Source organism: Trichechus manatus, unplaced genomic scaffold, assembly GCF_000243295.1.
Source record: "Trichechus manatus latirostris isolate Lorelei unplaced genomic scaffold, TriManLat1.0 scaffold00010, whole genome shotgun sequence".
NCBI lineage: Eukaryota > Metazoa > Chordata > Mammalia > Sirenia > Trichechidae > Trichechus > Trichechus manatus.
This window is the reverse complement of record NW_004443946.1, coordinates 30447552-30460304: the sequence shown is the minus strand read 5'-3', so window position 1 is coordinate 30460304 and position 12753 is coordinate 30447552. Positions and strand designations below refer to the sequence as shown.

General features: G+C 37.4%; 1 protein-coding gene across 1 annotated transcript in view; it reads left to right on the top strand.

The window, feature by feature from the left end:
- The window catches only part of SPTLC2 (serine palmitoyltransferase long chain base subunit 2), a 127032-nt gene that overhangs the window by 50262 nt on the left and 64017 nt on the right, over positions 1 to 12753 (top strand). The window contains exons 4-5 of the mRNA XM_004371080.2: positions 1737 to 1885; positions 4236 to 4360. Of these exons, the coding sequence (XP_004371137.1) occupies positions 1737 to 1885; positions 4236 to 4360 (274 nt within the window). The remainder of the gene's footprint in view (positions 1 to 1736; positions 1886 to 4235; positions 4361 to 12753) is intronic.

The window sequence follows — 12753 nt, the reverse complement described above, 5'->3', positions numbered from 1 at the left end:
CTGTGTTTTATTGACTATGCAAAGGCATTTGACTGTGTGGATCATAACAAATTATGGATAACATTGTGAAGAATGGGAATTCCAGAACACTTAATTGCACTCATGAGGAACCTGTACATAGACCACGAGGCAGTAATTCAAACAGAACAAGGGGATACCACGTGGTTTAAAATCAGGAACGTGTGCGTCAGAGTTGTATCCTTTCACCATACTTATTCAATCTTTATGCTGAGCACATAATCTGAGAAGCTGGACTACATGAAGAAGAACACGGCATCAGTATTGGAGGAAGACTCATTAACAGCTTGTGTTATGCAGATGACACCACCTTGTTTGCTGAAAGTGAGGAGGACTTGAAGCACTTACTGATGAAGATCAAAGACCACAGCCTTCAGTATGGATTACACCTCAGTATAACAAAAATCCTCACAACTGAACCAATAAGCAACTTTATGATAAATGTAGAAAAGATTGAAGTTTTCAAGGATTTCATTTTACTTGGATCCACGGTCAGCACCCATGGAAGCAGTAGTTGGGAAATCAAACGACATATTCCATTGGGCAAATCTGCTGCAAAAGACTTCTTGAAAGTGTTGAAAAGCAAAGACGTCACTTTGAGGACTAAGGTGCACCTGACCCAAGTCATGGTATTTTTCATCGCCTCATATGTGTGCAGAAGCTGGACAATGAATAAGGAAGACTGAAGAAGAGTTGATGCTTTTGAATTATGGTGTTGATGAAGAATATTGAATATACCATAGTCTGCCAGAAGAATGAACAAATAAATCTGTCTTGGAGGAAGTACAGCCAGAATGCTCCTTATACTTCATCTCACGTTGTCAGGAAGGACCAGTCTCTGGAGAAGGGCATCATGCTTGGTAGAGGGTCAGCAAAAGAGAGGAAGACCCTCAACAGATAGATTGACACAGTGGTTGCAACAGTGGGCTCAAGCATAGCAAAGATTGTGAGGATGGCACAGGACTGGGCAGTGTTTCATTCTGTTGTACATAGGGTCACTATGAGTCAGAACCAACTTGATAACACTTAACAACAACACCGTCCTTCTCGTGTGTATATTCAGAGCAAGCTCATTATTTGTAGTGACTACATAGTATTTTATAGTATAAATGTATGTGCCGTGGTCTAGCAGATTGGACTCAGTTATGCTGTATTAACAAACCCAAAATCTCAGGGAGTTAAAACAGTAGCGGTTTATTCATACTTAATGTTCTTCTTAAGTTGGGGGGGCCTCTGATCCATGTTGTCCTTACTTGGGGGCCCCGGCTGGCTGAGCTTCCCCCATGAGGAATGTTACTGGTCTCTGTGCCTGAGGAAGGGATATGGCAGATTGTGCAGTGACTCTTAAAGGATCCTTATGCATATATGCTTGCATACCCCTGTGGGAACTGCTGAGTAAAAGTGTACATATATCTTTTAATAGATAAGTGCTATCAAACTGCCCTCCCCTCCAAAGTTGTACTGATTCATTTTGTTATTTGCAGTATATGAGACTATCCTGGCCAACACTGGATATGGTCAGTTTTTAAATCTTTATCACCACTGATAAGTGAAACTTGATATTTTGCTTCAATTTTCATTTCTCTAATTGGTGGTGAGTTTGAGCTTCTTTTCATATAGACCATGTTCTTTGTACTTCAGTTTGTATTACTAGTACATTTTCTATCTCATTTGATTTGCTCTTGAATTTAATGAGCTTTTATTCTATTGAAATACAGGTACACAGGGAATATAATTAAAGGTGTTATAAACATGGGTTCCTACAACTATCTTGGGTTTGCACGGAATACTGGATCATGCCAAGAAGCAGCTGCCAGAGTCCTCGAGGAGTACGGAGTTGGCGTGTGCAGCACACGGCAGGAAATTGGTAAGCATAGGTTACGTTTGGCCCTCTGCTGTTTTTGACTTTTTCACTGAAGAGGAAGTAATGCTGATAGAGAGCTATATTGGTAAGCATCCAAGCACTTACGTTGCCATGTAGCTTGGACCAGGTAAAAAATGTTTTCTTTTTTTTAAGTAATGGATGATTTAAGTACTTTCAACAAATTTTAAGATATATTTATTCTGTCCAATATCTCACATACACAGAATGTCTCTAGGAAAGTTATTTATTTGATTCATTTATAAATTTAATGTTGACTTTATAATGTTTTGCAAGTCCCTGGGTGCTGCAAATGGCTACTGCACTCAGCTGCTAACCCAAAGGTCGGGTGTTCAAGTCCACCCAGAGATACTTCAGAAGAAAGGTGGCAATCTACTTCCGAAAAATCAGCCATTGAAAACTCCGTGGAGCTTCGTTCTACAGTGGCACACTTGAGGTTGCCATGAGTTGGAATCGACTCAGTGGCAACTGGTTTAGTTCATTATTTAAACTGGAACTTTTATACCACATATACAAGTTGCGGATCTTCAAGACTCCTAGTTTCAGTTGCTAAATGAAGCTTGTTAGGTAGCTTCTGCAGTCATCATGCTATAATTGTTTTTCCGAAATCTCCCAGGTTTGGGTGTCATTGCCCTAGGCCAAGAACAAACACTTCTTCCTAGAAAATATTCAGAGTTGCTTTTTAAAGCAGGTTCCAGTTAAAAGTAAACTCTTGTGAAAGTTAGAATATGTTGAATTTCTTTCAGTTTTCTTTTCTCCTAAATTTTTGTAGGTTCTATGTCCTATGTTCTTTTAAATACCAGAAATAGTCTTATATTTGTTTTCTTAGATACCATTAAGGGTCCTTAGATATTCTTTTAAGTGGTATTTGAGCATAAAAAGCTCAGGTTATATTTTATTTATTTTTAAAGATTAAAAGTAAGTTTTTATTTTGGCTTAATTTTTAAAGTATATTTATGCATTGTCTTAGTTATCTAGTGCTACTATAACAGAAATATCACAAGTAGGTGGCTTTAACAAAGAGAAATTTATTCTCTCACAGTTTAGGAGGCTAGAAGTCCAAACTCAGGGTGCCAACTCTAGGGGAAGGCTTTCTCTCTGTTGATTCTGGGGGAAGGTCTGTGTCATCAGTCTTCGCCTGGTCTAGGAGCTGCTCAGCACACGAACCCTGGGTCCAAAGGACGCGCTCTGCTCCTGGCACTGCTTTCTTGGTGGTATGAGATCCCCCTGTGTCTCTGCTCGCTTCTCTCTTTTGTATTTCCAAAGAGATTGACTCAAGACACAACCCAATCGTATAGATTGAGTCCTGCCTCATTAACATAACTGCCTGTAATCCTACCTCATGAGCATCATAGAGGTAGGATTTTTAACGCATAGGAAAATCACATCAGATGACAAAGTGATAGGCAATCACACAATACTGGGAATCATGGCCTAGCCAAGTTGACACATATTTTTGGGGGAACATGATTCAATCCATAACATGCATGCACTATACAATTTTTTAAATCTAAATAGTCAAAGTTTTAAAAAATTTGAACCTAGAATAGTTCAGTAAATAAAAACGATACAAATTTACCAGTAAGATCAGAGTAGGGGAAAGTGCTGTTTGACCTGCCTTTTGCTGTATAACAAGCTATCCCAAAACATTATGGCTTAAAACAAGAACAGCATTTATTTGCTTATGATTCTGCGATTTGAGGAGGATGTGATGTTTATCTCAGCTCCATGTGGTGTTTGCAGGAGCAGTATGACTGAGAACAGAGGACCCAAGATGGCTTCACTCACATGGCTGGCACCTCAGCTGGTGGCAGGAATGGTTGCGGGTTAGCTGGGCATTTCTCACCTTCTGTATTCTTATCCTCCAGAGCCCTTCCCCCCCACCACAGGATCTCTCAAGAGCCTAGTCAGACTGCTTTGCATGGCAGCTGACTTCAAAAGGGTAAAAGTAGGTGTTGCCTGGCCTCTTAGGGCCTAGACCTAGAACTGGCACAGTGTTACTGCTGCTGCATCTCATAGGTCAAAACAAGTCACAGAGCCAGCCCAGATTTATGGGGAGGGGCAACGGACCTCACCTCTTGATAGCAGTCGAAGTACAGCAAACAGTGATGGGAGAAATTGTTGGCAACCACATTTGCAGAAATTCTACCACAGGTGCTGAATCTGAATTTCTTCCAACTATTGTGTTCTTTGTGAGTCATTACTCTTCATAATAGTCCTTCCTAGTCCTTAGTCTGTAAAGGTTATAACACTTGTATTATGATTTCTTTTTATAAAGTAATGAGTAATTCTTAAATTTGGGATTTATGATGATTTCGTTAACTTCTTCACACAGGAAACCTGGACAAGCATGAAGAGCTAGAGAAGCTTGTGGCGACTTTCTTGGGAGTAGAAGCTTCTATGGCATATGGCATGGGATTTGCAACCAATTCAATGAACATTCCCGCTCTTGTTGGCAAAGTAAGACTTAGTGTGTCATTTATGAAAACTCTCTTATGTATATCTTGTTTTGTTTTGAAAAACATTCAGAAGAAGACATAAACTATTGTAAACTTTAGATTAAATTTAGTTTAAAACAAAAAAAACAAAAAATCAAACCCATTGCCGTCAAGTCAATTCTGACTCATAGCGACCCTGTAGGACAGAACAGAACTATCCCATAGGTTTTCCAAGGCTGCAGTCATTATAGAAGCAGACTGCCACATCTTTCTCCTGTGGAGTGGCTGATAGGTTCCAAACACCAACCTCTCAGGTAGCAGCCAAGTGCTTAACCACTGTGCCACCAGGGCTCCTTTTAAACTTAGTTTACCCATATATATGTATGTTTTTCCCCCCTTCTGTGAATAGAGCTTGTGAGGAGGGCAGTCAAAGAGAGAGCAGATAAGAGACTTTGAAAATTATATATGAGTGTGTGTGTGTGTGTATATATATATATAGTGCTTGAAGTGAAAGTTTACAATTCAAATTAGTTTCTCATACAAAAATTTGTACACACATTGTTATGTGACCCTAGTTACTCTCCCTGTACTGTGACAGCACACTCCTCCTTTCCACCCCTGATTTCCCATGTCCGATCAGCCAGCTGCTGACCCTCTCTGCCTTCTCATCTTACCTCCGGACAGAAGCTGCCCATTTAGTCTCATGTATCTACTTGAGCTAAGAAGCACACTCCTCACGAGTATCATTTTATGTTCCATAGTCCAGTCTAATCTTTGTCTGAAGAGTTGAAAAAATTATATATTTTTTAAAAAAATATTTTATTGTGTGTTTGGTGAGAGTTTACAAAGCAAATTAGGTTCTCATTTAACAATTTCTATACGTATTATTCAGTGATACCACTTACACTTTACACAATGTGTCATCATTCTCATTATTTCCATTCTGGTTGTTCTGTTTACATTAATTGGGCTTCTTTGTCCCCCCTTACCTTCTTATCTTTGGTCTAGGGTAAATGTTGATTGTTGTCATTTAGATGATTATTTAGAGGAGCACAGTACTCAATGAGTGATTACTGTTTATTTTATGAGCCACTCTGTCTTTTGGCTGATAGATGACTACCGGGAGTGGTTTGAGTTCCACGTTTAAAGGATATCCCAGGGCGATAGTCTCAGGGGTTCCTCTAGTCACTATTTGTCCAATAAGTCTGGCCTTTCTTAGGAATTTGAGTTTTGTTCTGCAACTTTCTCCCATTCTATCTGGCACCATCTTTTGTGTCCCTGGTCAGAACAGTCGGTGGTGGTAGCCAGGCACCATCTAGTTCTGATTTCAAGGCAGGTGAGGCTGTGGTTTGTGTAGACTGTTAGCTCTGTAGACTAGTTCTTTGAGCCTTTGGTTTTCTTCTTTCTCTTTTGCTCCAGACACATAGAGATCAATAGTTGTATCTTAGATGGCTGCTGGCAAGCTTTGAAGACCCTAGACGCTATTCACCAAACTAGGATGTGAAACATTATCTTTATGAGCTATGTTATGCCAGTTGACCAAGTTGCCCCACGAGGCTATGGTCCTAATCCTTCAAACTCAGTAAACCAATCCCACAAAGTATTTGGTTATGTCTAGGAGGTATCCATAACTGTGCCCCCTATGTGCTTTATTTTATATATGAATATATGTGAGCACACACAAACGTGTATATACATTTGCCTACAGAAACACCTATACGCGTGCACCCATATATTCATATATGCTTACCTGGAGCCCTGGTGATGTAGTGGTTAAGCGTTTGGCTGCTCATTGAAAGGTTGGTGGTTCAAGGCCACCAGCCACTCCTTGGAAACCCTATGGGGCAGTTCTGCTCTGCCATATAGGGTCGCTATAAGTCAGAAATGACTCAACAGCAACGAGTTATACATATATAAGCTTACATATTTGCCTATGTAACCACACACATATATTTTGGTTGTTATTACTGTTGTTGCAAAATTGTATATGTTGTGGCTTTTACCAAATTGTCCCTTATTTTTGTATACTTCTTAGTGTCATCTTTTACCTTGGTAACATTGTGCCGACTTCACCCTTATTCAGTATTGTCTTTCCCATCACCAAAACTAACAAGTGTCTGCTATCTAAAAAGTGATTCCCCTCCCTCTTCCTCTCATCCCTGGTAACCACCAAAGAATGTTGCTTTCTGTATGTGTAGCTATTCTTGTCTTTTTATAATAGTGAGATCATACAGTATTTGTCCTTTTGTGATTGACTTATTTCACTAAGCATAATGTCCTCCAGATTCATCCATGTTATACTATATTTTGAGAACTCATCAACTGTGTGTACCACAGTTTGTTTATTCCTTCATCTGTTGATGGGCCGTTAGGTTGTTTCCATCTGTTTGCTCTTGTCAGTAATGCTGCAATGAACATCGTTGTGCATATGTTATGTCTGTCTGTGTCAGTAGTTTTAGTTCTCTAGGATGTATACTTAGGAGTGGGATTGCTGGGTCATGGGTTATTTCTGTTTCTAACTTTTTGAGGAAGCTCCATACCATAGTTATTTAACCAACTTACAATCCCAGCAGCAGTGGAACAGGGTTCCAGTGTTCCAACAACCTCGCCAGAATTTTTTGCTGGGGTGAGATGGTATCTCATTGTAGTTTTGTGTTGCAGCTGTCTGATGGCTAATGATCGTGAGCATCTTTTCCTGTGTTGACCACTTGAATGTCCTTTTTGGTGAAGTAAATTATATTTTATAAGATTGGCTTTATCAACTCAAAAGGGCCCTTAAGGTTATTTATTCTCATTGTAGCATTGATATCTAGGAAATTAAATTGTCATGGTATATTGAAAAAACAGTGGATTAATTAGTCAGGAGATTGATTTTTTTTTTTTTTTAATTTGTTTGGTTGATTATATTGCCAAACTCAACTATCACATAAACTTTTGAGCATGTCAGATAAACTCTCTGAACCTCAGTTTCTTTATTTGTAAAATGAGCTGGTTGAACCAGGTTAACTTAAAAATCCTTTTCAGTTATACAAATGTATAGTTCTGCAAGAAGACAGATGGGATAAATAGAAAAAAAAATTAGCAAAATAAAATATTTAAACCCAATTATATTGATATCCTGGAGCTCTTTGGTGCAGTGATTAAGAACTCAGGCTGCTAACCAAAAGGTCGACATTTCAAATCCACCAGCTGCTCCTTGGAAACCTGACAGGGTAGTTCTACTCTGCTCTATAGGGTCACTATGAGTCGGAATTGACTCGATGGTAACGGGTTTGGTTTTGGTTATATTGATATCCCACTACCTGTCTGTCAGTTTGTCATACTGTGGTAGCTTGCTATTGCTATGATTCTGGAAGCTACGCCACCGGTATTTCAAATATCTGTAGAGTCACCCATGTGGACAGGTTTTAGCGAAGCTTCCAGACTAAGACAAGACAGACTAGGAGGAATGGCCTGACCATCTCCTTCCAGAAATTAGCCAATGAATATCTTATGGATCACAATAGAACGTTGTCTGACTTGCTTGCTTTGGACGTGTCATCAGGAGGGATCAATCTGTAGTGGAGCACATCATATTTGGTGAAGTAGAGGGCCAGCAAGGTCATGGGAGACCCTCAGTGAAATGGATTGGCACGGTAGCCATAGCGATGGATTTGAATATGCTGGCGGTCATGAGGATTATGCAGGTCCGGGCAATGTTTTGTCCTGTTGTATACAAGGTCACCACGGGTCAGAGTTGACTAAGACAGCAGCAAACAATAACATATTGGTATCACATTAAATGTAAATGGTTTATATACTCTAACTACAAGTCAGAGATTGTCAGATTGGATTTTTAAAAGCTGTCCACAAGAAGCTTTAAATAGAAAGACACAGATACTTAAAAGTAAAAGAATGAAAAATGATGTAACATGCAAACACTAATCAAAAGAAAGTCGGAGTGACTTAATTAATATAAATAGATTTTAGAACAAGGAATATTTCTGGGGACAAAAAGGGACATTTCATGATGATAAAGGGGTTAGTTTCTCAAGAGGATATAACAATTTTAAACATATAGGCAGCTAATAACAGAGCTTCAAAGTGCATGAAGCAAAAATTGATGAAACAGAAGAAATAGACAAATCCCCAAATGATAATTGGAGATTTCGGCACCCCTTTATCAATAATTGATAGAAGTAGACAGAAAATCAGTAAGGAGGTAGAATACTCGAAAAACAGTATCAACCAACTTGACTTCATTGACATTTATGAAACACTTCACCCTATAATGGCAAAGCATTCATCCAAGATAGACCACATTCTGGGCCATTAAACAAATTTAAAATAATTGAAATTATGCAAAGGATTTTCTCTGATCACAATAAAATTAGAAACCAGTAACACAAAGCCATCTGGAAAATCCCTGACTATTTGAAAATTAAACACGCTTCTAAATAACCCATAGGTTAAAGAAGAAAACACAGGGAAAATAGAAAACATTTTGAACTAAATGGAAATGCAGTATATCAAAATTTGTGGAATGAAGCTAAAGCTGTGCTCAGAGGAAATTTATAACATTAAATGATTAGATTAGGAAAAAAATAAAAGTTTCATATCAACCCTCTACCTTAAAAAATTAGAAAAAGAAGAGCACATTAAATTCAAACCAAGCAAAAGGAAGGATATAATAAAGATAAAAGCAGAAATCAATGAATTAGAAAATAGACAACAATAGAGAAAAACAGTGAAACTAAAGCTGGTTTTTTGAGAACATGAATAAAATTAACAAATCTCTAACCATGGTGGTCAGGAGAAAAAGAGAGAAGACACAAATTACAAGTAGCAGAAATGAGAGAGAAGGGACATCAGTACACATCTTGCAAACAGTAAAAGGATGAGACAGGAATATTATGAACAACTTTATGCCGATAAATTTAACTTAGTTAAACTGGACCAGTTCCTTAAAAGATGTAAATGTGTAGTTCTTTGACTTTAGATTGATTATAATATATTGCTGTCCTGCATTTTGCCAGTGTAAACCTGAAATTTTTATTTGAAAGTTCTTAAAATTTTTCACACTAAAGGATTAAGTAGTCTCATTTTGCTTCTTCATGTATGCTCACAAACTAACAAATCATTATGTGGAATTGGAGGGAGCCCTGGTGGCGTAGTGGTTAGAGCTCGGCTGCTAAGCAAAAGGTCAACAGTTCAAATCCACCAGCTGCTCCTTGGAAACCCCATGGGGCAGTTCTAGTCTGTCCTAAAGGGTCGCTGTGAGTCGGAATCGACTTGAGGGCACCTAACAACAACAACCCTGAAGATTTATCTTCTAGATTAAACATTATAGTTGAAATATTATTAAATACCGTTTAATCACATGACAGTTCACTTAAAAGCAGTAACTAAATAATCAGCTCTAATATTTCTTTGAATCTGATCCTTAGTTTCTACATGAGGTGGTGGGCTATTCAGCTTAAAGGCAGGGGGAGGCAGTATATTGATTAAGAGCGTATTTTGCAGAAGCAGAAGCTTTGTATTGAGTCACTCACTCTTTTTGTGACCTTGGGCGAAGTATTTAACTCCTTTGAGTGGGAGTTTCCTCATATGTAAAGTTAGGATAATAATAGTACCTGTTTCATAGGGTTGTTGTGAGGATTAAAAGTGGTAATGCATTTGAAATTCTTGGCGTAATGCCTGAAACACACTAAGCACTTAGATTTTATTTTTATTTTGAACCAAGGGTATACTAGAGCTTCATAGTAGATTTGAAGAGAAAAAGAGATACATACATAGGAATGGTGAATAAGGCATCTAAAAAAGAGGTGGTAAACATAACACAATTATAATAAAGAAAACAATTATAGGTTTTTCCAGACCCAAAAAAAAATAAAATTGTGCGTGGAGGAAAGGAGTGGGGGAGATCCTTTTAAGCTGTAGTGGAATGCCAAGAAGGGTAAATCAAGAATTTGAAGACTTGCAGAAGAGAAATCTAGCTTCTCTCATTTTTTTCAATTTTAACACTTTTGTGAAAGATAATTTTAGACTTACAGAAAAGTTGCAAAAATAGTACAAGAAAGTTCCTGTATACCCTTCACTTAGCTTCCCTATATGTTAACATCTTACATAACCATGGAACATTTATCAAACATAAAAAATTAACCTAGATATAATACAGTTAACTGAAGTACAGAACTTATTTGGATTTCCTTGGTTTTCCTACTGATATCCCTTTTCTATTCCAGGATCCAGTCCAGGATCTACATTGTGTTTAGTTGTTGTATCTTCTTAGTTATTGTTTATCTGTGATAGTTCCCATCTTTCCTTGTCTTTCATGCATGATCTCGACAGTTTTGAAGAGTGCTGGTCACTTACTTTGTAGAATATCTCTCAATTTGGGTTTGTTTACTATTTTGTCATGATACGATTGAAGTCATGCATTATTGGGAAGGGTAGAACAGAGGTCATATGCCATTCTTAGGGCATCATATCAGGGGCTACATGATATCAATATATATTACTAGTGATGTTAACCTTGATCACTTGGCTAAGATGTCAGCATGATTTTCTGCTATAAACTTACTACTTGTCCCTTTGTAATTACTAAATACTGTGGCAGAGATACTTTGAGAATATATAAATATCCTATTTCTGATTAAATTTTCACCCACTAATTTTAGTATCCCATCTGTGGACAATTCTTTCCCCTATTTTACAGATGAGTATATAAAATTACCTCTTTCATCCTTGTCAAATGAAGAGGTTTGCAATTTGGAAACAGGTTAACTTGCTCAAGATTGCCCAGCTACCACCTGGCAGTTCCTGAATTTGAATCCTGGCAGTCTGACCCCAGATTATATCAGTCTCCAGACCCCTTTGATTGACATTAAGACTGCTTCCATTCTTTTGCTACTGCAACACTGCTTATACAAAATCCTTGTATGTACATCTTTGTGCTCTTGTGCAAGGTTACTTGTAGAATAAGTTCTTAAAAATAGAATTGGTTAAAGGATATGCATTTAAAATTTGAAAGACATTGTTAAACTTCCTATTTTCACTTTCACCAACAGTATATAAAGCTTTTTTTCTTTCACCCTTGTTAACCCTATCACCAATCTTTCTTTTTTTTTTTTTCATTTTTATTAATAGGTAGAAAGCAGAGCGCTCAGTATAAGGGACTGCATCACATATCCATCACCCAACTTTATTAGTTATTAACATTTTGCCATTTTTATTTCAACCCTCTCTCCTTACTTTTTAAAAAGAAAGTGTAGTATTTAAAAATGAAATCCTTGATATCATATGATTTTATTCCTACATATTTCAGTATATATCTCTAGCAGATAAGGACTTTTAAAGAACAATTCTTTTATTTATGGTAAAAATATATGTAACAAAACATTTGCCAATCCGACATTTTTTACATGTACAATTCAGTGACATTGATTATGTTCATCATGTTATGCAACTATCACCACTATCAATTTCCAGATTATCCCATCATCTAAACATAAATCAGCCTCCTAAGCAATGACTCCCTCTTTCCCTCCTCCACCTCACCCTTGGGAACCACGGATAAACTCTGAGAACTTTTTTTTTTATGTAACCACAATACTATTATCATACTTAACACAATTACTTATAATCTTTTTTAATATTTTGTTGTGTTTTTGGTGAAAGTTTTCACAGGAAATTAGATTTTCATTTAACAATTTCTATGCATATTGTTCAGTGGCACTGGTTACATACTTCACAATGTATCAGCATTCTCATTATTTCCATTTTTGGTTAGTCATAGTTTTTTAGTATCATGTCATACCAAGTCTGTGTTCAACTTTACCTGATTACCTCAAATATTTATGTTTATAGTTAGTTTATTCTTATTAGGTCTCCTAGAAAGGTCCATGTGTTACATTTGGTTGATGTGACTCTTAAGTCTCTTAACTATAACAGCGTTACTCCACTGTTTTTGTTTGTTTAAATTCACACCAAATAACCTGTTGAACCAACTGGCATTTGTCCTGAAGGAATTCCTACATTTTGGATTTGGCATATTGCATCCTTGTGGTATCATTTAACGTGTTCTTCAACCCTGAGTGTTTCCTATAGACTGATAGTTAGAGCTGGAGACTTCTTAATTAGATTCAGGTTTAGTTTTTCTGCCAGGAATATTTATAGCTGGTACCCGTACTTTCTATTGTATTACAACAAGAGTCACTTGATGCCTTCTTTTCTTTCTTTTTGTGACATTAAGATTGATCAGTGGATTCAGGTGACATCAGCCTGATCAGCCCATTATGAAGTTCCCTGTCAGTCCTTCACTTAAGGGTTTTAGCAGTTGTTGATACATTTTCCTTGCAAAACAGTGATTTTCTAATTCTATATTGCTTCTGCACTTGTTAGCTGGAGTTCTTCCAAAAAGAAGAATTTTTTCTC